Source organism: Scyliorhinus canicula, chromosome 12 (genome assembly GCF_902713615.1).
Source record: "Scyliorhinus canicula chromosome 12, sScyCan1.1, whole genome shotgun sequence".
Taxonomy (NCBI): Eukaryota; Metazoa; Chordata; class Chondrichthyes; order Carcharhiniformes; family Scyliorhinidae; genus Scyliorhinus; species Scyliorhinus canicula.
Window position 1 is genome coordinate 161,741,733 of NC_052157.1, and position 27,001 is coordinate 161,768,733.

Consider the following 27,001-nt stretch of genomic DNA (forward strand, 5'->3'; position numbering starts at 1 on the left):
TGCTGCCGCTGTCATTGGCGGGTAGAATACAGTCCGTTAAAATGACGGTGCTCCCGAGGTTTTTGTTTTGTTCCAGTGCCTCCCCATCCTTATTCCGAGGGCCTTTTTTAGGAGGGTGAACAGCAGCATCACGGGATTTGTTTGGGCGCATGGGACTCCGAGGGTGAGGAGGGTCTTTTTGGAGCGAGGCAGGGATGGAGGGGGGCTGGCGCTGCCCAACCTCTCTGGGTACTATTCGGCGGCTGACGTCTCGATGGTACGCAAGTGGGTAATGGATGGGGAGGGGGCAGCATGGAAAAGGATGGAGATGGCGTCCTGCGGAGGCACGAGCCTGAAGGCACTGGTAAAAGCGCCGTTGCCGCTCCCTCCAACGAGGTACACCACGAGCCCGGTGGTGGCGGCTACCCTCAAGATTTGGGGGCAGTGGAGGCGACACAGGGGGGAAGTGGGGGGGCTCGGTGGAGGCCCCACTGCGGGGAAACCACCGGTTTGTCCCAGGGAACATGGATGGCGGGTTCCTGGGGTGGCACAGGGCGGGCATAAGGAAGTTGGGAGACCTGTTCATTGACGGGAGGTTTGCGAGCCTGGGTGAACTGGAGGAGAAGTTTGAACTCCCCCTGGGGATTATGTTCAGGTACCTTCAGGTCAAAGCGTTTGCTAGGCGGCAGGTGGAGGGGTTCCCTTTGCTGCCCCCGCGGGGGGTAAGGGATAGGGTGCTTTCGTGGGGGTGGGTCAGGGATGGGAAGGTGTCTGACATCTACCAGGTAATGCAGGAGGTGGAGGAGGCGTCGATAGAGGAGCTGAAGGCTAAGTGGGAAGTGGAGCTGGGGGAGCAGATTGAGGAGGGGACATGGGCGGACGCCCTGGAGAGGGTGAACTCCTCCTCCTCATGTGCGAGGCTTAGCCTCATCCAGTTCAAGGTAGTGCACAGGGCTCATATGTCCGGGACGAGGATGAGCAGGTTTTTGGGGGTGAGGACAGGTGCATTAGGTGTTCGGGGAGCCCAGCGAACCATGCCCATATGTTTTGGGCATGCCCGGCACTGGGGGAATTCTGGCAGGGGGTGGCGAGGACGGTGTCGAGGGTGGTAGGGTCCAGGATCAAGCCAGGCTGGGGACTCGCGATATTTGGGGTTGGGGTGGAGCCGGGAGTGCAGGAGGCGAAAGAGGCCGGTGTGCTGGCCTTTGCGTCCCTAGTAGCCCGGTGGAGGATCTTGTTGCAATGGAAAGATGCGAGACCCCCAAGCGTGGAGACCTGGATCAATGACATGGCGGGATTCATTAAGCTGGAGAAGGTCAAATTCGCCCTGAGGGGGTCGGTACAAGGGTTCTTTAGGCGGTGGCAGCCTTTCCTCGACTTTCTGGCTCAACGATAGGGAACTAGGTCAGCAGCAGCGGCGAAGTCGGGGGGGGGGGGGGTTCATGGGGGTTTTGTTTATGTTAATTTAATTTATTTTAAATTTATTTTTTTGTTCTTCTGGTTTGGGGGGTGTGAGGGGGCTCGTTATATGCGTTGTTACGGGTCCGGGGGGTGTTCCTTATTGTTATTATTATTGTTCTGTTAAATACATTTTTCAAAAATTTCAATAAAAATTATTTATAAAAAAAAAAGAGTTTGGCTACCTGCTTTAGTAACTTAAAACATATAGTTTGCTTTCCAGAAGGGCTTACACCTGTTGGTGAGACGGGGTCAGAATCTCAGGGAAAGCCAGTCTTATTCAAGTGAAAATGCAGAGTGCTGGGCCACGTCCTTAAAAAGGGGTTTTAGTTAATGAGATTTTGTTTTTGAATTGGAACAGTTAAGGGGAGATTCATTAAGTGTTACACATAGATTAATGTAGCTGTGTGGTATCTTTTTGTTTTTAATTGATAGAAATTCTTGCTGTGTGTTTCTATAAACGTTAACTAAGTTCTTAGAATAAAGCTTATTTTGATTTAAATGTCTGAGAAGACTGTTGAATCACACCTGAGAGGTAGGCTCTTGTGCTCATCCTAGTCAAATTCAACATAAAAGGTTATAGGTCAGGTGAACTCCATAATACACGATGGAGTTTTTAAACCCTGGCCCATAACACAATGAAAAAAATAGAACATAGAACAGTACAGCACAGAACAGGCCCTTCGGCCCTCAATGTTGTGCCGAGCCATGATCACCCTACTCAAACCCACGTATCCACCCTATACCCGTAACCCAACAACCCCCCCCTTAACCTTACTTTTATTAGGACACTACGGGCAATTTAGCATGGCCAATCCACCTAACCCGCACATCTTTGGACTGTGGGAGGAAACCGGAGCACCCGGAGGAAACCCACGCACACAGGGGGAGGACGTGCAGACTCCGCACAGACAGTGACCCAAGCCGGAATCGAACCTGGGACCCTGGAGCTGTGAAGCATTTATGCTAACCACCATGCTACCCTGCTGCCCCAAATGTTAATTGTTAAGTGTCACATGTCCTGTCAAACCCCCTTTGTCACATTTGATCATAGTCAAATGTATTCTAATTGGCACCAATGTATTCTGGCAGAACCATTGCATCATTGCCCTGATGCACTTGACTGCCAGTCCTGGGCCTATCGAGGTTCCTCTGTCTTGAGTTTCACAGACAGCAAACAGCAAAACAAATGGACAAGAACTGAACATTCCAGTGAATTTTACAGCCTTTCCTCTGTCTCTGTCTAATTCACTCATCAGTTTGTGCGGGTGATTTTTCTCTCCACTCTCCCTGTCTCACTCTGTCTTTCATTCCGCTCACTGATAAATAATCCTCTCCTGTTTCTACAGCTGTTATCCTATTAAAGAAAACCATCCAGTCTGTTGGCCTCTGGGGGAATATACATCCGTCCTCTGCACACTGACGTCACACAAATAGGTCTGAAGTTATGGCTCCTGTCACAGGTTTTACAGTTGATTTCAGAAAAGCTCATGTTTGCATCTTGACTCTCAGATTCAAACCTTCAGCTGGAATATTTACCAAGGACGCCGTCAGACATGGGCTAGATGCTGACTCCACACCTGCGCGCAGTATGTACCAGTGAATATTTTAGGAGCAAGAGGTAGCCAATCTGTCACTCAGTCCACGGTGATCTGCTCCTCAGCTCTATTTATGTGCCTTTGCTCTACATTACTTAATACGCTTACCCAACGGAAATCTATCCATCCTCGTCTTGAACATGTTAATTGACGCCAAGCACCCTCACGCCTTTTTGGAGAGAGGGCTCCAGATTTCCACCGCCCCTTGCTTGAAGGAGTGCTTCACCCCTGAACAGCGCAGCTGTTATTTTAACGTTGTCTCCTTGTTGCAGTCTCCTTGTCACCAGAGAAATTAGTTTCTCCTTATTTACCCCGTCACATTCCTTTATCATCTTAAATAGCCCAATTGAATCACCCCTTAATCTTCACAACTTGAGGGAGTACAAAGCTAGTTTATGTAACATGGCCTCAGATTAATGTAACCCTTTTAGTTCTGGTATCATTTTGGTGAATCTGCGTTGCACCCCCAACAAAACCAATCCATCCTTCCTGAAGCCCAGGACCCAGAACGTAATGTCATCCTCCCCCACCCCCCCCCCCCCCCCCCCCCCACCCACCCCACCACCCACCCTGCAGCAGATGTGGAGTCTGCACTCCCAAGAACTAATGCTCCGCGTAATTAGGGCCTGTGCGTAATGTTATCACTTCCGACAGTTTAGCAGCTGCGGTATTTATGACAGTGCGGCACCCCCTCAGTACTGACCCTCTGACAGTGCGGCACCCCCTCAGTACTGACCCCCTGACAGTACGGCACTCCCTCAGTACTGACCCTCTGACAGTACGGCACTCCCTCAGTACTGACCCCCTGACAGTGCAGCATTCCCTCAGTACTGACCCTCTGACAGTGCGGCACTCCCTCAGTACTGACCCTCTGACAGTGCGGCACTCCCTCAGTACTGACCCTCTGACAGTGCGGCACTCCCTCAGTACTGACCCTCTGACAGTGCAGCACTCCCTCAGTACTGACCCTCTGACAGTGCGGCTCTCCCTCAGTACTGATCCTCTGACAGTGCGGCACCCCCTCAGTACTGACCCCCTGACAGGGCAGCATTCCCTCAGTACTGACCCTCTGACAGTGCGGCACTCCCTCAGTACTGACCCTCTGACAGTGCAGCACTCCCTCAGTACTGACCCTCTGACAGTGCGGCTCTCCCTCAGTACTGACCCTCTGACAGTGCGGCACCCCCTCAGTACTGACCCCCTGACAGGGCAGCATTCCCTCAGTACTGACCCTCTGACAGTGCGGCACTCCCTCAGCACTGACCCTCTGACAGTGCAGCACTCCCTCTGTAGGCTTTAAGAGTTGTTCTAAAGGAGCCGAGAATTAGGTTATGAGCTTCAGGGAGGGAATTCGAGACATTCAGCCCAGGCAGCTGGGTACAGCTGCCAATGATAGAATTATTAACATTGAGGATGTGCAGGAGTCTGAAACTGGAGCAGCACAGAGATCTTGCAGGATTGTTGAGCTGGAGGAGATTATCCAACATTATTAAAAACATCTGGCTATTGGAAGCAGGCTGCGGGATGGGGGGAGGGGGGGGGGGGGGTTGAGTTACTCTTGCAGAGAGCCTGCAGCGACAAGATGGGCCAAATGGTCTTTTTTTATGCTGTAACTACTCTAGGAATTTATGATTGCAGTTGATGGGAACTTGCTATGTGTAAATTGTCTGCTCTATTTCCTATATTACACCAGCGACTACACTTCCAAGGTAATAAGTTGGCCTTTCTCATTGTTTATTTTTCTTCTCTTTCTGCAGGATTTAGGGATGGAATCGACCTCACTGGATGATGTCTTGTGCAGATATGCCAGCTTCCGCAATCTAGTAGATCCCATTACTCACGATCTGATCATCAGTCTAGCCCGATATATCCATTGCCCCAAACCGGTAAGAAATACTCTGTGTTCCCAGTCTCACGGCCCAGGCACTCTTGCTGTCAGTAATGTCTGACCTGAATCGATTGACCTTCTCAGGGGACCGTGACAGTACGGAGGCAGTTCCTGTGCAATCGTCCTGTCGATGCTCAGCAAATATGAGATTGGGGCAGTTAATCCGAGAAAGAGCCCAAAAAGGGGGGAAAAGGTGTCCAACAGTGGGCAGCACTGTAGCATAGTGGTTAGCACTGTTGCTTCACAGCACCATGATCCCAGGTTCGATTCCCGGCTTGGGTCACTGTCTGTGAGGAGTCTGCACGTTCTCCCCGTGTCTGCGTGGGTTTCCTCCGGGTGCTCCGGTTTACTCCCACAAGTCCCGAAAGACGTGATGTTAGGTGAATTGAACATTCTGAATTCTCCCTCTGTGTACCCGAACAGGTGCTGGAATGTGGCGACTAGGGGCTTTTCACAGTAACTTCATTGCAGAGTTAATGTAAGCCTACTTGTGACAATAAAGAGATTATTATTATCACATCTAGGACTATCCAGTGGCTGCAGTGGAGACATTGGACATCCTGTTCCCCGCTCACCAGCCCCCTCTAAAATCTGGAGCATCAACCCATTCAATGACTGAGTAGAAAGTATGTCTCACTCTATCTGTCATTCGCTCTATTTCTACTCGGTTTCTCTGCCTTTCATTTTGTTTGACCATCTCTAACTCATATCAATCTCTCTCATATCAGTGCCATCAGGGGCTGGTTTAGCTCACTGGGCTAAATTGCTGGCTTTTAAAGCAGGCCAGCAGCACGGTTCGATTCCCGTACCAGCCTCCCCGGACAGGCACCGGAATGTGGCGACTAGGGGCTTTTCACAGTAACTTCATTGAAGCCTACTCGTGACAATAAGTGATTTTCATTTCTCTTTCTCTGTCTCTTTTTAGTCTAAAGCTCCGTCTTTCTCACTGATGACTCTCTCTCTCTCTGTCTCTCTGTTCATTTGTCCCTCACCAGCACCTGTTGCCATCCCTAGTTGCCCAGGAGAAAGTGGTCAGATGGCGCTGTTAGGAAGGGAGTTCCAGGATTTTCACCCAGTGACAGTGAAGGAACGGCGATATAGCATTACACTGGGTGTCTGGTTAACTACTCCAGTGATAATACCACAACGCCACCACCTCTCCCAAGGAGACTTGATCAGTTGCTTTAACACCAAAATCACTGCCTGATGTTGGTTCATTTGGAGCTCTGCCAGATTACCTTTCTCTGGGACATTTCCTTCACCCATGAACCTACCCAATGTTCCTGTGCTCAATCTTGTTTAAGAAGCTTTTATTTGGGCAGCACGCTGACGCAGTGAGTTAGCACTGCTGCCTCACGGCGCTGAGGACCCAGGTTCGATCCCGGCCCTGGGTCACAGTCCGTGTGGAGTTTGCACATTCTCCCCGTGTCTGCGTGGGTCTCACCCCCACAACCCAAAGATGTGCAGGGTAGGTAGATTGGCCACGCTAAATTGACACTTAATTGGAAAAAATTAATTGAGTATTCTAAATTTTAAAAACAAGAAGCTTTTATTGAAATATTTTTGGCCTATTGCCGTTGAAATGAGATCCTGATTTAATTAGCTTCACTGTGTAATTCAGATTTATCAGCCTATCCGTGTAACTTGCCAGTATGTTGATCTCCAAATCTCAGAGTATTGAAGAGCACAATAGTAGAAACATTTGCCTCCCTATCCTTCTGCCCACTTTTGGATTTGCCCCTCACTGTTCTCGGGACACAGTTTACGGCTTACCTTGGCAAACAGGGCGATGGGGGAGGGGAGATTGCCTCGCCAAGGGTCAGTGTCAATGATAATTATTTTAGTTGAAGTACTACCTTGGAGTGACTACCCCAAAGTGTGTATTTGTTCCTGGAGGGGTCAGTGGGTATCAGCCTGTCCTTGGCCTCTGAGGCAGATGATATTGGGTTAAATACACTCAATTCCCAGAGCGAGTGCCGCACTGTCAGAGGGTCAGTACTGAGGGAGTGCCGCACTGTCAGAGGGTCAGTACTGAGGGAGTGACGCACTGTCAGAGGGTCAGTACTGAGGGAGTGCTGCACTGTCAGAGGGTCAGTACTGAGGGAGTGCTGCACTGTCAGAGGGTCAGTACTGAGGGAGCGCTGCACTGTCAGAGGGTCAGTACTGAGGGAGTGCCGCACTGTCAGAGGGTCAGTGCTGAGGGAGCGCTGCACTGTCAGAGGGTCAGTACTGAGCGAGTGCCGCACTGTCAGAGGGTCAGTACTGAGGGAGTGCTGCACTGTCAGAGGGTCAGTACTGAGGGAGTGCTGCACTGTCAGAGGGTCAGTACTGAGGGAGTGCTGCACTGTCAGAGGGTCAGTACTGAGGGAGTGCTGCACTGTCAGAGGGTCAGTACTGAGGGAGTGCTGCACTGTCAGAGGGTCAGTACTGAGGGAGTGCCGCACTGTCAGAGGGTCAGTACTGAGGGAGTGCCGCACTGTCAGAGGGTCAGTACTGAGGGAGTGCCACACTGTCAGAGGGTCAGTACTGAGGGAGTGCCGCACTGTCAGAGGGTCAGTACTGAGGGAGTGCCGCACTGTCAGAGGGTCAGTACTGAGGGAGTGCCGCACTGTCAGAGGGTCAGTACTGAGGGAGCGCCGCACTGTCAGAGGGTCAGTACTGAGGGAGTGCTGCATTGTTAGAGGGTCAGTACTGATGGAGTGCCGCACTGTCAGAGGGTCAGTACTGAGGGAGTGCCGCACTGTCAGAGGGTCAGTACTGAGGGAGTGCCGCACTGTCAGAGGGTCAGTACTGAGGGAGAGCCGCACTGTCAGAGGGTCAGTACTGAGGGAGTGCCGCACTGTCAGAGGGTCAGTACTGAGGGAGTGCCGCACTGTCAGAGGGTCAGTACTGAGGGAGCGCCGCACTGTCAGAGGGTCAGTACTGAGGGAGTGCTGCATTGTTAGAGGGTCAGTACTGATGGAGTGCCGCACTGTCAGAGGGTCAGTACTGAGGGAGTGCCACACTGTCAGAGGGTCAGTACTGAGGGAGTGCTGCACTGTCAGAGGGTCAGTACTGAGGGAGTGCCACACTGTCAGAGGGTCAGTACTGAGGGAGTGCTGCACTGTCAGAGGGTCAGTACTGAGGGAGCGCCGCACTGTCAGAGGGTCAGTACTGAGGGGGTGCCGCACTGTCAGAGGGTCAGTACTGAGGGAGTGCCGCACTGTCAGAGGGTCAGTACTGAGGGAATGCCGCACTGTCAGAGGGTCAGTACTGAGGGAGTGCTGCACTGTCAGAGGGTCAGTACTGAGGGAGCGCCGCACTGTCAGAGGGTCAGTACTGACAGGGTGCCGCACTGTCAGAGGGTCAGTACTGAGGGAGTGCCGCACTGTCAGAGGGTCAGTACTGAGGGAGTGCCGCACTGTCAGAGGGTCAGTACTGAGGGAGTGCCGCACTGTCAGAGGGTCAGTACTGAGGGAGTGCCGCACTGTCAGAGGGTCAGTACTGAGGGAGTGCCGCACTGTCAGAGGGTCAGTACTGAGGGAGTGCCGCACTGTCAGAGAGTCAGTACTGAGGGAGTGCCGCACTGTCAGAGGGTCAGTACTGAGGGAGTGCTGCACTGTCAGAGGGTCAGTACTGAGGGAGTGCCGCACTGTCAGAGGGTCAGTACTGAGGGAGTGCCGCACTGTCAGAGGGTCAGTACTGAGGGAGTGCTGCATTGTCAGAGGGTCAGTACTGAGGGAGTGCTGCATTGTTAGAGGGTCAGTACTGATGGAGTGCCGCACTGTCAGAGGGTCAGTACTGAGGGAGTGCCGCACTGTCAGAGGGTCAGTACTGAGGGAGCGCCGCACTGTCAGAGGGTCAGTACTGAGGGGGTGCCGCACTGTCAGAGGGTCAGTACTGAGGGAGTGCCGCACTGTCAGAGGGTCAGTACTGAGGGAATGCCGCACTGTCAGAGGGTCAGTACTGAGGGAGTGCTGCACTGTCAGAGGGTCAGTACTGAGGGAGCGCCGCACTGTCAGAGGGTCAGTACTGAGGGAGTGCTGCACTGTCAGAGGGTCAGTACTGAGGGAGTGCTGCACTGTCAGAGGGTCAGTACTGAGGGAGTGCTGCACTGTCAGAGGGTCAGTACTGAGGGAGTGCCGCACTGTCAGAGGGTCAGTACTGAGGGAGTGCCGCACTGTCAGAGGGTCAGTATTGAGGGAGTGCTGCACTGTCAGAGGGTCAGTACTGAGGGAGTGCTGCATTGTCAGAGGGTCAGTACTGAGGGAGTGCCGCACTGTTGGAGGGTCAGTACTGAGGGAGTGCTGCACTGTCAGAGGGTCAGTACTGAGGGAGTGCTGCACTGTCAGAGGGTCAGTACTGGGGGAGTGCTGCACTGTCAGAGGGTCTGTACTGAGGGAGTGCCGCACTGTTGGAGGGTCAGTACTGAGGGAGTGCTGCACTGTCAGAGGGTCAGTACTGAGGGAGTGCCACACTGTTGGAGGGTCAGTACTGAGGGAGCACCGCACTGTTGGAGGATCAGTACTGAGGGAGTGCCGCACTGTTGGAGGGTCAGTGCTGAGGGAGCACTGCACTGTCAGAGGGTCAGTACTGAGGGAGTGCTGCACTGTCAGAGGGTCAGTACTGAGGGAGTGCTGCACTGTTGGAGGGTCAGTACTGAGGGAGTGCCGCAGTGTTGGAGGGTCAGTGCTGAGGGAGCGCTGCACTGTCAGAGGGTCAGTACTGAGAGAGTGCTGCACTGTCAGAGGGTCAGTACTGAGGGAGCGCTGCACTGTCAGAGGGTCAGTGACTAGAATATCTGAGACCTGCTTACCAAAGTGATTCTTCTACGGAGAAGCTCGAGTCTAGGGTGCGTTGCCATGACAGTCAAAGGAGGTTTTACACGGACATTACGAAGGCTTCACTTCAGTGTTTTGATACCCTACATCATAATTTGTACATCAAGAGTTGTGATTCTCTACATTGTAATAATAACCTTTATTAGTGTTACTCGTAGGCTTACATTTACACTTCAGTGAAGTTACTGTGAAAAGCCCCTAGTCGCCACATTCCAGCGCCTGTTCAGGTACGTCGAGGGAGAATTCAGAATGTCCAATTCACCTAATAGAACATCTTTCGGGACTTGTGGGAGGAAACCGGAGCACCCAGAGGAAATCCACATGGGGAATAGACATGGGGAGAACGTGCAGACTCCGCACAGACAATGACCCAAGCTGGGAATCGAACCTGGGACACTGGCACTGTGAAGCAACAGTGCTAACCACTGTGCTAGCTTGCTGCCTATAATTTGGGTGGTACTGTTTCCCCAGTTCTACATTAACCCTTACTAACCCGAACATTCTTATACTTCATGGACCCCAGAGCAATTATTCGGAGATGTGATTGAACTATTAAAATCACCTTACTGAATGAAATCTCCCCATGATCTGGCTGTTTGCTGGATTCTACATGTGATGAAGTTGATGCTTGGTGTATTTGGAGTGGTCTGTGGCTTTACTCAGAGCCCAAGAGGCCAGTGATGGGGTAAAGTGCTGTACTTCAACTACTCAATGTTTGGCCAATAGCCAGGAGTGTAATAAAATGATACATGTGAAAACTCCCAGCACAGCATTTGAAAAAGAGAACTGGAGAGTGAGAGAGCTGGAGTTCTGGAGTGGGAGACTGGGAGCCAGACTTTGGGGGGGGGGGGGGCAAACACAGACACAAAGGGCCAAATGGCCTCCTTCTGTATCATTCAGTGAGAGGCAGACAGATAAAGAGAGTGACAGGGCGGCACGGTGGCGCAGTGGTTAGCATTGCTGCCTACGGCGCTGAGGACCCGGGTTCAATCCCGGCCCTGGGTCACTGTCTGTGTGGAGTTTGCACATTCACCCCGGGTCTGCGTGGGTCTCACCCCCACAACCCAAAGATGTGCAGGGTAGATGGCTTGGCCACCCTAAATTGCCCCTTAATTGGAATTTTTAAAAAAAAGACAAAGACAGGGACAAAAGACAAAGAGAGGGAGAAAGACAGATGCTGCAGAGAGCAGGTATTTATGGTGCAACCACATTAAAATCCGTTTCTTCTCTTTCCTCATTCTCATATTTCCCACAAGAGCACTGGGGCTGTTCCTTTCAGTTCCTTTCCTTTCAAGGAATGCAGCTTGATTGACACTGAATCTCGGCCTCCTCTGATTCCCCTTCTATTCTCCCCCCCCACACGCACAGACACACGCACACACTTACACAGGCACGCACACACTTATACAGATATACACACAGGCATGCATGCACAGGCACGCACTTATGCAGACACACGCAGTCCTTATTTTACGTCCCATAAATAAACCACCAAATTTTACACTTGGTGAGCAGATTGATAATGAGTGCGACCCTCCTTGGGCCCCGATTAGCGAACCTCCCCCCTTCCTGTGAGTAATCTCTTGGAACGTGCAGACTCTGGGCCTCCTTTCCCACAGCCCTGGGGGAGTCCGAGAAACAGGCCTATCCTCCAAATTAACCATTAACACACATTCCTGAACAGTTACATCAGGGGCTGTGGAATGCATGAAAACTCCAGCTGGCTGCAAACACAAATCATAGTATTGGATCACCTCTCTTCCACTGCTCCCTAACACTGTGCTGCTGAGTGTATCCAGCTGGGCATACTCGGGCTGTCTGACACAGTTAATCCTCCTCCAGTGCCTCACCATCAGGGTGAGACTGTTTTCACCAGCTTCCATTCTTTTCTATCTCATAACCAGAGAGTTGCCATCAATGGGTTCTTTTCCCACTCCCACACCATTCCCTCTGGTGTTGCCCAAGGATCTATATTTGGCCCTTTCCTATTCCTCACTACCTGCTGTTCCAGAGTCTTTGAGTCTTTTAGAACACAGGAGGAGGCCATTCGGCTCATTGAGTCCATGCTGGCTCTCCAGTACTATCCCCCCCCCCCGCTCTGTCCCCATAGCTCTCAACTGCCCAACCAACTCTCTTTTGAAACCATTTATCATCTCCATTTCCAGCACCCTCGGAGACAGAGGGCTCCAGGTGATTACCGCTCACTGGGTAAAATCACTCTTCCTCACATTTCCCAGGCATCTCTTATCTGCCCAAAACCTTAAATCTCTATTTGGGACCAAACCAGAGTTCTATAAAGGTCCAGTAGAACTTTCCTGTTTTTGTACTCAATCCTCTATTTTTTTTAAATTCCAATTAACGGGCAATTTAACGTGGCCAATCCACCTAGCCTGCACATCTTTGGGTTGTGGGGGCGAAACCCACGCAGACACGGGAAGAATGTGCAAACTCCACACGGACAATGACCCAGAGCCAGGATCGAACTCGGGTCCCCAGTGCCGTGAGGCAGCAGCGCTAACCCCTGTGCCACCGTGCTGCCCTCAATCCTCTATTTATGAAGCCCAAATTCCAAATGCTTTGTTAACCACTCTTTCAATATGTTCTGCCGCCTTTAAAGATCTATGCACATGAATCCCCAGCTCCCTCTGTCCATGCACATTCTTAGAACTGTGCCAGTAAGTTTGTATCGCCTCTCTCAATTCCTTCTGCAAAAAGCATCACCTCGGGGCGGCACAGTGGCTCAGTGGTTAGCACTGCTGTTTCACAGTGCTGAGGACCCGAGTTAGATCCCGGCCCCCGGTCACTGTCCGTGTGGAGTTTCCACATTCTCCCCCAGTTTGCGTGGGTTTCGCCCCCACAACCCAAAGATGTGCAGGGTAAGTGGATTGGCCACGCTAAATTGCCCCTTAATTGGAAAGCAAATGAATTGGATATTCTAAATTTATTCTAAAAAAGCATCACCTCACACTGCTCTGTATTGAATTATGTCTGCTACTTGTCTGCCCAATCTGCTAGCCTGTCAATGTCCTGTTACAGTCAATCGGTATCATCCCCACTGTTTGCCACTCCTTTTTTAATAAATAATTTACCCAATTTTTTTTTGCAATTTAAGGGGCAATTTAGCGTGGCCAATTCACCTAACCTGCACATCTCTGGGCTGTGGGGGTGCGACCCCGCAGACACAGGGAGAATGTGCAAACTCCACACGGGCAGTGACCAGGGGCCGGGATCGAACCTGGGACCTCGGTGCTGTGAGGCAGCAGTGCTAACCATTGTGCCACCGTGCTGCCCCCTGTTTGCCACTCCTATGAGTTTGGTATCATCAGTAAATATTGAAACTTTTCTCAGGATTCCAATACCCAACTCATTCATGTATCTCTCTAAAGAGCAGGTGGTGTTCGCATTGCCTCTTGTGCTCACCACCATTTACCATTCTCCAGTCTGAAAGACAACCATTTATTACGACTTGTTGTTATTAGTCATCAGACAACTTTATAAAAATCCATGTTGACATTGACGCTCCTATTCCATGAACATTAATTTTGTTAACGAGCTATTTTTGGTTAACGTCAGCGACATAATCTGAAAACACAATGTCCGTTTGCACTTGTACACTGACCCCACTCAGTTCTTCCTAACCACCATCTCAGGGCAGCATGGTGGCGCAAGTGGTTAGCATGGTTGCCTCATGGCGCCGAGGCCCCAGGTTCAATCCGTGTGGAGTTTGCACATTCTCCCCGTGTTTGCCTGGGTTTCACCCCTGTCTATCTCTCTCTCTCCTTAAAAGTGCTGCTTAAAACCCAACTCATTGGCCAAGCTTTTGGTCACCTGTCCTTTGATTGTTGGGATGGGTTTCGCTGGCGAGGTCAGCATTTACTGCCCATCTGAAATCTCCTTGGGAAGGTGGAGGTGAACTGCCTTCTCAAACTGCTGCAGTTTAGGGGGGGGGCAGTGCCGTAGTGGTATTGTTGCTGAGCCAGTGGCCAAGGTAACGCTCGGGGGATCCGGGTTCGAATCCCTCCACTGCAGATGGTGACATTCAAATTCAATAAAACTCTGGCATCAAACATCTAACGATGACCATGAAACCATTGTTGACTGTCGTAAAAGCCCATCTGGTTAAGAGAACGAAATCTTCCGTCCTTTCAGCAGTCTTAACTGTCCTTTGTAAATGCACAAACCACTCAGCTCAAGGCAATTAGGGATGGGCAATAAATGGTGGCCCAGACACTAATGCCCACATCCCCGAATGAATTTTTTTTAAAAAAGCCCATGAGGTGTAGGTACACCCACGGTGATGTTAGGGAGGGGTTCCAGGATTTTGACGCAGCGACAGTGAAGGGACAGCGATATATTTTCAATTCAGGATAGTGTGTGGGGTATTTGACTGTGGGCATGTTCCCAGGAATCTGCTGCCCTTGTCCTTCTGGGTATCATGGCTTTGTAAGGCGCTATCAAAGGAGCCTTAGTGAGTTGCTGCAGTGCATCTTGTAGATCAGGGGTGGGCAAACTACGGCCCGCGGGCCGCATGCGGCCCACCAAAGGTATTTCTGCGGCCCTCCAAGTCATTAAAAAAAAAATTTTTTTAAAAGGTTTGTGGGGGGGGGGGGGGGGGGGGGGTGGGGCTGTTGGGTTACTTACTGGTATAGGGTGGATACGTTGACTTGAGTAGGGTGATCATTGCTCGGCACAACGTCGAGGGCCGAAGGGCCTGTTCTGTGCTGTACTGTTCTATGTTCTATATGAGGCACCCAGAATCATAACCGGGTGAAGTAATTATTTTACTTAATATACTATGCGGCCCTTTGTGAATTGTGAATTTCTGAATGTGGCCCTTGCACGGAAAAGTTTGCCCACCCCTGTTGTAGATGGTACACACGGCTGCTACTTTCGTTAGTGGCAGAGGGAGGGAATGTTTAAGGGGATGAGTACAGTGCCAGTCAAAGCGGGGCTACTTTGTCCTGTACTGAGTCACTGTTTATTCAGTATGGTAAGGGTTAATTACATTTGCCAATGTTGTATAAAGTGGTCAGTAATTACAGGCAGAGAGAGGGAAGATTGAGATCTGAAGAATGTTGTCCAAATGTCTGTTTAGACTCAAGCTGAAGGAAGGCAGGACAACTCCCTGCAGTCAGTGGGAGAATCAGAGGGCATCTTACACTGTTATCAGCAAGGTTTCTTAAATAAAGTAGAAACGTTTCAGGTCTGTGAATGTGATTTCTGAGACTCGCCAAGGTGAAAATCCAGAAAACTGATAAACTATGGAAGCATTTGCCAAGAGCTGGTTTAGCAAAGGCTTTACAGTTAAACTCCCAGCAGAGCGACCTGGAAAATTAGCTTTGACCTTTAGCAACAGGGCTGTTCTGAGGTCCAAAACTGCCGCGAGGTTTTGCTGCAGCTTTATAAACCCCTGGTTAGACCACACTTGGAATATTGTGTCCAATCTTGCCGCCCCATTATAGGAAGGACGTGGATGCTTTGGAGAGTGTGCAGAGGAGATTTACCAGGATGCTGCCTGGAATGGAGGGCATGTCTTATGAAGAAAGGTTGAGGGCTTTTCTCACTGGAGCGAAGAAGGAACAGAGGTGACTTGATAGAGGTGTACAAGGTGATGAGAGTGGATAGCCAGAGACTCTTCCCCAGGGTGGAATTGGCTGTCATGATGGGATATAATTTTAAGGTGATTGGAGGAAGGTATAGGTGAGATGTCAGAGGTCGGTTCTTTACACAGAGAGTGGTGGGTGCGTGGAATGCACTGCCAGCAGAGGTGGTGGAATCAGAGTCATTAGGGACTTTTTTTTTCTGTTTTTAAAATATAAATTTAGAGCACCCAATTCATTTTTTCCAAATTAAGGGGCAATTTAGCGTGGCCAATCCACCTACCCTGCACATCTTTGGGTTGTGGGGGCGAAACCCACGCAAACAAGGGGAGAATGTGCAAACTTCACACGGACAGTGACCCAGAGCCGGGATCGAACCTGGCCTCAGCACCATGAGGCAGCAATGCTAACCACTGCGCCACCGTGCTGCCCTGACATTAGGGACATTTAAGCGACTCTTGGACAGGCACATGGACATCAGTAAATTGAAGGTGTGTAGATTAGGTTGATATTATACACGATAATGGTCGGCATAACATCGTGGGCCGAAGGGCCTGTGCTGTACTGTTCTATGTTCTATGTTGATGTTATTATGTCATCGTGATAAGATGGGGCTTTGTCTGGCCTGAGTTACGAGCCAGGGCAACCGCAGTCTTCTCCGTTTAATTCACACTCAGTTCCATGTAACTGATCTAGCGTCGTGAGTTATTTTATATTTTCAAGCCACCCACAGACGAGGGTCTGAAGTTACCTGGAGAAGTTGAGTTGTTCTCCAGTTTTAAGGAAAATTTAATAAAAGTGTTCAGAATTCTGAGGGGTTTTGATAAATTGAATAGGGAGAAACCGTCTCCAGTGACAGGAGGCTCAGGGACCAACTAACAGAGAATTAAGATAAATGGCAAAAGGATCAGAGGTTAGTTGAAGGGCTTTTCTTTTCATAGAGCTAGTTGTAATGGTCTGGAATGCAGTGTCACAGAGCAGGCTGATAGGCTGATGATATCTGCAAGGGTATGCCAACTTGGAACACTGGTCGTGGGGGTGTGCAGTTTTGTTTTGCTTTGGTGTGAGGGAACAAGTGAGACCCCAGTGGGAATAAACCGCCCAGTCATCATGTAACAATGATTAAAGATTATTTATTGAAGTAAAGTAAAGACAAATACACACAGACAGGACTACTTTACTCTCGTTTTCTCAGTGGGTAATAATTAATGTAGGTGAAAGGAGTCCCATCCTCCGCCTGGAGATCCGGTGAGAGTCCCATCGTCACCTCCCATGGGGAAGGTCTGCAGAAGTAAGTGCCTCTCAGGACATTGGATCACCACCCAGCGCCCTCCTACCCAATTAAGCGCCCCAAACTCTAAACACATCTCAATGGAGGGCATTAAGTTTCACCCAATATCCTGAGAATGGCCAGTGGCTGATGGACCTCAGGATCAAGGACCTCAGGATGGAGATCCCAATGCTTCTCTCTCTCTCTCTCTCTCCCTCTCCCCCCCCCCCCCCCCCCCCCCCAAACAAAAGCTGTTGGCCAATCAGAGGCCAACAGCTCTTCATTGTTTGGCAGCAGTGGACCAATCAGAGACCCTGGATCTAGGTCATGGGTAAGAGACGGCTTGATGGATGTCGTGTTGCGAGTGTCACAGGAGGGGAGGGGGTGGCGGGGGGTGAGCACAAATGTGCCAGTCATTAAGACGGGACCCTCAATTAGACATTGAAAGCCTTTGAACGAGGACCTCCCACCCCACTGGAGGCCACAAATATGGACTGTCTGGATGGCAACTGTCCTGCTTGCCATTGGTTGAATATCAATGGTGGTGGAATGAAGCCCTTACGTTGGCATTAACTGCCCATTATCTGTGGGTGAGACGGGCATCTGTAAGTCTTCCCGCTCCGGATGTAATCGAGGCAGGAAGGCAGTGGGATCCCCACCCAGCATCCTCCTGCCCGATTAAATACCCTAAACTCTGAACATCTCTCAGGAGAGGGCATCATGTTCCCCCCAATGTCCACCCACACGTCTCCCAGGTCACCCCCTCGGTCTTCTGTTTTCTACAGAGAAGAGCCCAATCCTCCTCAAATTTTCCTAACTGCAATCATTTCTCAGTTCTGATATTATCCTCGTAAATCTGTTTTTTGCACCTTCTCCAGAACTTTTCACAGCCGAGTTAATTCAGTTGTATTATCATCAGTGACCTCAATGTACCAACCTGTGTGGTGTTAGATTTTGACAGCAGCTATGATGGAAGGTGCCAAGCTGCGAAAGAGTCGAGGATTTTGTGATCTTGTAATAATTCCCTGGTGTTATTCTCGGCATGCAATGGAGCTTACACCCCCCCCTTGCACACCCACCTTGCACACCCACCTTGCACCGGGGAAAGACACACTCACAGTTTCACAGTCCTTCAGGATGCTAGCTCACGTCAAATCATTGATCATATCATAGAACTTCCTGTCATCAGTCATTTTGTTATGGTAACAAAGGACTCTCAAATGTTCACCTCCGTCTTTCACAGATCAAGAATGTAGAACTTGCACTTGCCAGCCGGTTTAACCCAGCCAGCTGGTTTGTGATGCAGAGCGAAGCTGACGGCTGAGGTTCTTCGTGAAGACCCCGCCTGCTCAACCTTGCCCCTCTCCTGATCCTCCGGTTAAATCGTGGCGGAACCTGGCCCCCCTTCAGCACAATGCGACTGTACCAGGGCCATGAGGGATCTTGAGAGATGTTCTTTCCCTCTGTGTGAGACAGTGAGAACAAGGATATTCAACTGTGGAGGGAATCAAAGCTGAACCTGAAGCTGCAATCACCTGATATCCAACGCGAACCTTGCCTGGTTTTCCCTCTGATTAAAATCTATTGATTATCTAATGCCTCCAATTACATAGAAAACTTGCAGTGCAAAAGGAGGCCATTCAGCCCATCGTGACTGCACCGACTCTCCAAAAGAGCACTCTACCTCGGCGCATTCCCCACCTAACCCCCGTAACCCTGTGCCTTGATTATGGCCAATCCACCTAACTCGCATATATTTGGACCGTAGGAGGAAACTGGAGCACACGGAGAAAAGTGCAAACTCCACACAGAGTCATCCAAGGTCGGAATTGAACCCGGGTCCCTGGCGCTGTGAGGCAGCTGTGCTAGCCACTGCGCCACCGTGCCCGTGTGAGGCACAGTGCTAACCACTGCGCCACCGTGCCCATGTGAGGCACAGTGCTAACCACTGCGCCACCGTGCCCGTGTGAGGCACAGTGCTAACCACTGCGCCACCGTGCCCGTGTGAGGCACAGTGCTAACCACTGCGCCACCGTGCCCGTGTGAGGCACAGTGCTAACCACTGCGCCACCGTGCCCGTGTGAGGCACAGTGCTAGCCACTGCGGCACCGTGCCCGTGTGAGGCAGCTGTGCTAACCACTGCGCCACCGTGCCCATGTGAGGCACAGTGCTAACCACTGCGCCACCGTGCCCATGTGAGGCACAGTGCTAACCACTGCGCCACCGTGCCCGTGTGAGGCACAGTGCTAACCACTGTGCCACCGTGCCCGTGTGAGGCAGCTGTGCTAACCATTGCGCCACCGTGCCCATGTGAGGCACAGTGCTAACCACTGTGCCACGCAGGTTGATAGAATTGTTAAGAAGGTGTATGGTGTGTTGGGTTTGATTAACAGGGGGGTTGAGTTTAAGAGCTGCGAGGCTTTGCTGCAGCTTTATAAAACCCTGGTTAGACCACATTTGGAATATTGTGTCCCATTCTGGTTGCCTCATTATAGCAGGAATGTGAATGCTTTGGAGAGGGTGCAGAGGATATATTACCAGAATTCCAGATTTCCTGTTGTGATTCCCTCAATTCCCCACTGTACATTGGCAGGAGGCAGGTTGCTGTGTAGTTGACTATTTGACTGTATGGTTGTTTTCAGGAAGGGGATTCAGTTGGAGCCATGGAGAAGGTTTGCAGGCAGCTGACCTACCACCTCAGTCCACATTCACAGTGGAGACGTCAAGGCCTCATGAAAAGGAAGCCCCAAACCAGGTAATTCACGCTCTGATTGTTACAATGCTGCTTTCAACCTCTCACTACATCCCTCAGCCCCACCTACTCACCTCCTCGTATCCCTCAGGCCCACCTACTCACCTCCTCATATCCCTCAGCCCCACCTACTCACCTCCTCGTATCCCTCAGGCCCACCTACTCACCTCCTCATATCCCTCAGCCCCACCTACTCACCTCCTCATATCCCTCAGCCCCACCTCCTCGTATCCCTCAGCCCCACCTACTCACCTCCTCGTATCCCTCAGCCCCACCTACTCACCTCCTCATATCCCTCAGCCCCACCTACTCACCTCCTCGTATCCCTCAGCCCCACCTACTCACCTCCTCATATCCCTCAGCCCCACCTACTCACCGCCTCGTATCCCTCAGCCCCACCTACTCACCTCCTCGTATCCCTCAGCCCCACCTACTCACCTCCTCATATCCCTCAGCCCCACCTACTCACCTCCTCGTATCCCTCAGCCCCACCTACTCACCTCCTCATATCCCTCAGCCCCACCTACTCACCGCCTCGTATCCCTCAGCCCCACCTACTCACCTCCTCGTATCCCTCAGCCCCACCTACTCACCTCCTCGTATCCCTCAGCCCCACCTACTCACCTCCTCATATCCCTCAGCCCCACCTACTCACCTCCTCATATCCCTCAGCCCCACCTACTCACCTCCTCGTATCCCTCAGCCCCACCTACTCACCTCCTCGTATCCCTCAGCCCCACCTACTCACCTCCTCATATCCCTCAGCCCCACCTACTCACCTCCTCGTATCCCTCAGCCCCACCTACTCACCTCCTCATACCCCTCAGCCCCACCTACTCACCTCCTCATATCCCTCAGCCCCACCTACTCACCTCCTCGTATCCCTCAGCCCCACCTACTCACCTCCGCCTATCCCTCAGCCCCACCTACTCACCTCCTCGTATCCCTCAGCCCCACCTACTCACCTCCTCATATCCCTCAGCCCCACTACTCACCTCCTCATATCCCTCAGCCCCACCTACTCACCTCCTCGTATCCCTCAGCCCCACTACTCACCTCCTCATATCCCTCAGCCCCACCTACTCACCTCCTCGTATCCCTCAGCCCCACCTACTCACCTCCTCGTATCCCTCAGCCCCACCTACTCACCTCCTCGTATCCCTCAGCCCCACCTACTCACCTCCTCGTATCCCTCAGCCCCACCTACTCACCTCCTCGTATCCCTCAGCCCCACCTACTCACCTCCTCCTATCCCTCAGCCCCACCTACTCACCTCCTCGTATCCCTCAGCCCCACCTACTCACCTCCTCCTATCCCTCAGCCCCACCTACTCACCTCCTCGTATCCCTCAGCCCCACCTACTCACCTCCTCGTATCCCTCAGCCCCACCTACTCACCTCCTCGTATCCCTCAGCCCCACCTACTCACCTCCTCATATCCCTCAGCCCCACCGACTCACCTCCTCGTATCCCTCAATCCCACCTACTCACCTCCTCATATCCCTCAGCCCCACCTACTCACCTCCTCATATCCTTCAGCCCCACCTACTCACCTCCTCATATCCCTTAACCCCACCTACTCACCTCCTCATATCCCTCAACCCCACCTACTCACCACCTCATATCCCTCAAACCCACCTACTCACCTCCTCATATCCCTCAACCCCACCTACTCACCTCCTCATATCCCTCAACCCCACCTACTCACCTCCTCGTATCCCTCAGCCCCACCTACTCACCTCCTCGTATCCCTCAGCCCCACCTACTCACCTCCTCGTATCCCTCAATCCCACCTACTCACCTCCTCGTATCCCTCAGCCCCACCTACTCACCTCCTCATATCCCTCAGCACCACCGACTCACCTCCTCGTATCCCTCAATCCCACCTACTCACCTCCTCGTATCCCTCAGCCCCACCTACTCACCTCCGCCTATCCCTCAGCCCCACCTACTCACCTCCTCGTATCCCTCAGCCCCACCTACTCACCTCCTCATATCCCTCAGCCCCACTACTCACCTCCTCATATCCCTCAGCCCCACCTACTCACCTCCTCGTATCCCTCAGCCCCACTACTCACCTCCTCATATCCCTCAGCCCCACCTACTCACCTCCTCGTATCCCTCAGCCCCACCTACTCACCTCCTCGTATCCCTCAGCCCCACCTACTCACCTCCTCGTATCCCTCAATCCCACCTACTCACCTCCTCGTATCCCTCAGCCCCACCTACTCACCTCCTCGTATCCCTCAGCCCCACCTACTCACCTCCTCGTATCCCTCAATCCCACCTACTCACCTCCTCGTATCCCTCAGCCCCACCTACTCACCTCCTCATATCCCTTAACCCCACCTACTCACCTCCTCATATCCCTCAACCCCACCTACTCACCACCTCATATCCCTCAAACCCACCTACTCACCTCCTCATATCCCTCAACCCCACTTACTCACCTCCTCATATCCCTCAACCCCACCTACTCACCTCCTCGTATCCCTCAGCCCCACCTACTCACCTCCTCGTATCCCTCAGCCCCACCTACTCACCTCCTCGTATCCCTCAATCCCACCTACTCACCTCCTCGTATCCCTCAGCCCCACCTACTCACCTCCTCATATCCCTCAGCACCACCGACTCACCTCCTCGTATCCCTCAATCCCACCTACTCACCTCCTCGTATCCCTCAGCCCCACCTACTCACCTCCGCCTATCCCTCAGCCCCACCTACTCACCTCCTCGTATCCCTCAGCCCCACCTACTCACCTCCTCATATCCCTCAGCCCCACTACTCACCTCCTCATATCCCTCAGCCCCACCTACTCACCTCCTCGTATCCCTCAGCCCCACTACTCACCTCATATCCCTCAGCCCCACCTACTCACCTCCTCGTATCCCTCAGCCCCACCTACTCACCTCCTCGTATCCCTCAGCCCCACCTACTCACCTCCTCGTATCCCTCAGCCCCACCTACTCACCTCCTCATATCCCTCAGCCCCACCTACTCACCTCCTCGTATCCCTCAGCCCCACCTACTCACCTCCTCGTATCCCTCAGCCCCACCTACTCACCTCCTCCTATCCCTCAGCCCCACCTACTCACCTCCTCGTATCCCTCAGCCCCACCTACTCACCTCCTCGTATCCCTCAGCCCCACCTACTCACCTCCTCGTATCCCTCAGCCCCACCTACTCACCTCCTCATATCCCTCAGCCCCACCGACTCACCTCCTCGTATCCCTCAATCCCACCTACTCACCTCCTCATATCCCTCAGCCCCACCTACTCACCTCCTCATATCCTTCAGCCCCACCTACTCACCTCCTCATATCCCTTAACCCCACCTACTCACCTCCTCATATCCCTCAACCCCACCTACTCACCACCTCATATCCCTCAAACCCACCTACTCACCTCCTCATATCCCTCAAACCCACCTACTCACCTCCTCATATCCCTCAACCCCACTTACTCACCTCCTCATATCCCTCAACCCCACCTACTCACCTCCTCGTATCCCTCAGCCCCACCTACTCACCTCCTCGTATCCCTCAGCCCCACCTACTCACCTCCTCGTATCCCTCAATCCCACCTACTCACCTCCTCGTATCCCTCAGCCCCACCTACTCACCTCCTCATATCCCTCAGCACCACCGACTCACCTCCTCGTATCCCTCAGCCCCACCTACTCACCTCCTCGTATCCCTCAGCCCCACCTACTCACCTCCTCGTATCCCTCAGCCCCACCTACTCACCTCCTCCTATCCCTCAGCCCCACCTACTCACCTCCTCGTATCCCTCAGCCCCACCTACTCACCTCCTCGTATCCCTCAGCCCCACCTACTCACCTCCTCGTATCCCTCAGCCCCACCTACTCACCTCCTCATATCCCTCAGCCCCACCGACTCACCTCCTCGTATCCCTCAATCCCACCTACTCACCTCCTCATATCCCTCAGCCCCACCTACTCACCTCCTCATATCCTTCAGCCCCACCTACTCACCTCCTCATATCCCTTAACCCCACCTACTCACCTCCTCATATCCCTCAACCCCACCTACTCACCACCTCATATCCCTCAAACCCACCTACTCACCTCCTCATATCCCTCAACCCCACTTACTCACCTCCTCATATCCCTCAACCCCACCTACTCACCTCCTCGTATCCCTCAGCCCCACCTACTCACCTCCTCATATCCCTTAACCCCACCTACTCACCTCCTCATATCCCTCAACCCCACCTACTCACCACCTCATATCCCTCAAACCCACCTACTCACCTCCTCATATCCCTCAACCCCACTTACTCACCTCCTCATATCCCTCAACCCCACCTACTCACCTCCTCGTATCCCTCAGCCCCACCTACTCACCTCCTCGTATCCCTCAATCCCACCTACTCACCTCCTCGTATCCCTCAGCCCCACCTACTCACCTCCTCATATCCCTCAGCACCACCGACTCACCTCCTCGTATCCCTCAATCCCACCTACTCACCTCCTCGTATCCCTCAGCCCCACCTACTCACCTCCGCCTATCCCTCAGCCCCACCTACTCACCTCCTCGTATCCCTCAGCCCCACCTACTCACCTCCTCATATCCCTCAGCCCCACTACTCACCTCCTCATATCCCTCAGCCCCACCTACTCACCTCCTCGTATCCCTCAGCCCCACTACTCACCTCCTCATATCCCTCAGCCCCACCTACTCACCTCCTCGTATCCCTCAGCCCCACCTACTCACCTCCTCGTATCCCTCAGCCCCACCTACTCACCTCCTCGTATCCCTCAGCCCCACCTACTCACCTCCTCGTATCCCTCAGCCCCACCTACTCACCTCCTCATATCCCTCAGTCCCACCTACTCACCTCCTCGTATCCCTCAGCCCCACCTACTCACCTCCTCGTATCCCTCAGCCCCACCTACTCACCTCCTCCTATCCCTCAGCCCCACCTACTCACCTCCTTGTATCCCTCAGCCCCACCTACTCACCTCCTCGTATCCCTCAGCCCCACCTACTCACCTCCTCGTATCCCTCAGCCCCACCTACTCACCTCCTCATATCCCTCAGCCCCACCGACTCACCTCCTCGTATCCCTCAATCCCACCTACTCACCTCCTCATATCCCTCAGCCCCACCTACTCACCTCCTCATATCCTTCAGCCCCACCTACTCACCTCCTCATATCCCTTAACCCCACCTACTCACCTCCTCATATCCCTCAACCCCACCTACTCACCACCTCATATCCCTCAAACCCACCTACTCACCTCCTCATATCCCTCAACCCCACTTACTCACCTCCTCATATCCCTCAACCCCACCTACTCACCTCCTCGTATCCCTCAGCCCCACCTACTCACCTCCTCGTATCCCTCAGCCCCACCTACTCACCTCCTCGTATCCCTCAATCCCACCTACTCACCTCCTCGTATCCCTCAGCCCCACCTACTCACCTCCTCATATCCCTCAGCACCACCGACTCACCTCCTCGTATCCCTCAATCCCACCTACTCACCTCCTCGTATCCCTCAACCCCACCTACTCACCTCCTCGTATCCCTCAGCCCCACATACACACCTCCTGGTATCCCTCAATCCCACCTACTCACCTCCTGGTATCCCTCAGCCCCACCTACTCACCTCCTGGTATCCCTCAGCCCCACCTACTCACCTCCTCGTATCCCTCAGCCCCACCTACTCACCTCCTCGTATCCCTCAGCCCCACCTACTCACCTCCTCATATCCCTCAGCCCCACCTACTCACCTCCTGGTATCCCTCAGCCCCACCTACTCACCTCCTCGTATCCCTCAGCCCCACCGACTCACCTCCTCGTATCCCTCAGCCCCACCTACTCACCTCCTCATATCCCTCAGCCCCACCTACTCACCTCCTCGTATCCCTCAATCCCACCTACTCGTATCCCTCAACCCCACCTACTCACCTCCTCGTATCCCTCAGCCCCACCTACTCACCTCCTCATATCCCTCAGCCCCACCTACTCACCTCCTCATATCCCTCAGCCCCACCTACTCACCTCCTGGTATCCCTCAGCCCCACCTACTCACCTCCTCGTATCCCTCAGCCCCACCGACTCACCTCCTCGTATCCCTCAGCCCCACCTACTCACCTCCTCATATCCCTCAGCCCCACCTACTCACCTCCTCGTATCCCTCAATCCCACCTACTCACCTACTCGTATCCCTCAACCCCACCTACTCACCTCCTGGTATCCCTCAGCCCCACCTACTCACCTCCTCATATCCCTCAATCCCACCTACTCACCTCCTCGTATCCCTCAGCCCCACCTACTCACCTCCTCGTATCCCTCAGCCCCACCTACTCACCTCCTCGTATCCCTCAGCCCCACCTACTCACCTCCTCATATCCCTCAGCCCCACCTACTCACCTCCTGGTATCCGTCAGCCCCACCTACTCACCTCCTCGTATCCGTCAGCCCCACCTACTCACCTCCTCATATCCCTCAATCCCACCTACTCACCTCCTCATATCCCTCAATCCCACCAACTCACCTCCTCGTATCCCTCAGCCCCACCTACTCACCTCCTCGTAACCCTCAGCCCCACCTACTCACCTCCTGGTATCCCTCAGCCCCACCTACTCACCTCCTGGTATCCCTCAGCCCCACCTACTCACCTCCTCGTATCCCTCAGCCCCACCTACTCACCTCCTCGTATCCCTCAGCCCCACCTACTCACCTCCTCCTATCCCTCAGCCCCACCTACTCACCTCCTGGTATCCCTCAGCCCCACCTACTCACCTCCTCGTATCCCTCAGCCCCACCTACTCACCTCCTCGTATCCCTCAGACCCACCTACTCACCTCCTCATATCCCTCAGCCCCACCTACTCACCTCCTCGTATCCCTCAATCCCACCTACTCACCTACTCGTATCCCTCAACCCCACCTACTCACCTCCTCGTATCCCTCAGCCCCACCTACTCACCTCCTCATATCCCTCAATCCCACCTACTCACCTCCTCGTATCCCTCAGCCCCACCTACTCACCTCCTCATATCCCTCAGCCCCACCTACTCACCTCCTCATATCCTTCAGCCCCACCTACTCACCTCCTCGTATCCCTCAGACCCACCTACTCACCTCCTCATATCCCTCAGCCCCACCTACTCACCTCCTCATATCCCTCAATCCCACCTACTCACCTCCTCGTATCCCTCAGCCCCACCTACCCACCTCCTGGTATCCCTCAGCCCCACCTACTCACCTCCTCATATCCCTCAATCCCACCTACTCATCTTTTCCCCTTATCCGTTAATCCCAACTACTCATCCTGTCCCCATATTCCTCAAACCCAACTACTCACCCTGTCCTCATTCCCTCAACCCAACGTACTCGCCCTGTCCCCATATCTCTCAACCCCTCCCACTCCGCCCCCAGGGAACTGGGTAATGACTAAAGTAATGCTCATTTTCAGTGTGAGACTCAAAGCTAATTAATGTGTTTACTGAGTCAATTCTTCAAAAGCTAAACAAATCTTTTAGCCGTTTGAGTGCTGTTTGTGGATCGTGCTTTGTACAATTGGTTGCCACATTCACTGACATAGTAAAAGTTCAGTGAGTCACTGTGATGGCGAATCCAGGGGAATTCAGTTAAAAATAGTA

At 52.8% G+C, this 27,001-nt stretch overlaps 1 protein-coding gene across 1 annotated transcript in view; it reads left to right on the forward strand.

Annotated features, from left to right (window-relative positions):
• The first annotated feature begins 2,901 nt into the window (after window positions 1–2,901).
• The window catches only part of lrrc75a (leucine rich repeat containing 75A), a 61,029-nt gene continuing 36,929 nt past the window's right edge, over window positions 2,902–27,001 (forward strand). Inside the window, exons 1-3 of the mRNA XM_038814746.1 lie at window positions 2,902–3,026; window positions 4,793–4,921; window positions 19,256–19,368. Coding sequence (XP_038670674.1) covers window positions 3,003–3,026; window positions 4,793–4,921; window positions 19,256–19,368 — 266 coding nt within the window. The 5' untranslated portion in view covers window positions 2,902–3,002. The remainder of the gene's footprint in view (window positions 3,027–4,792; window positions 4,922–19,255; window positions 19,369–27,001) is intronic.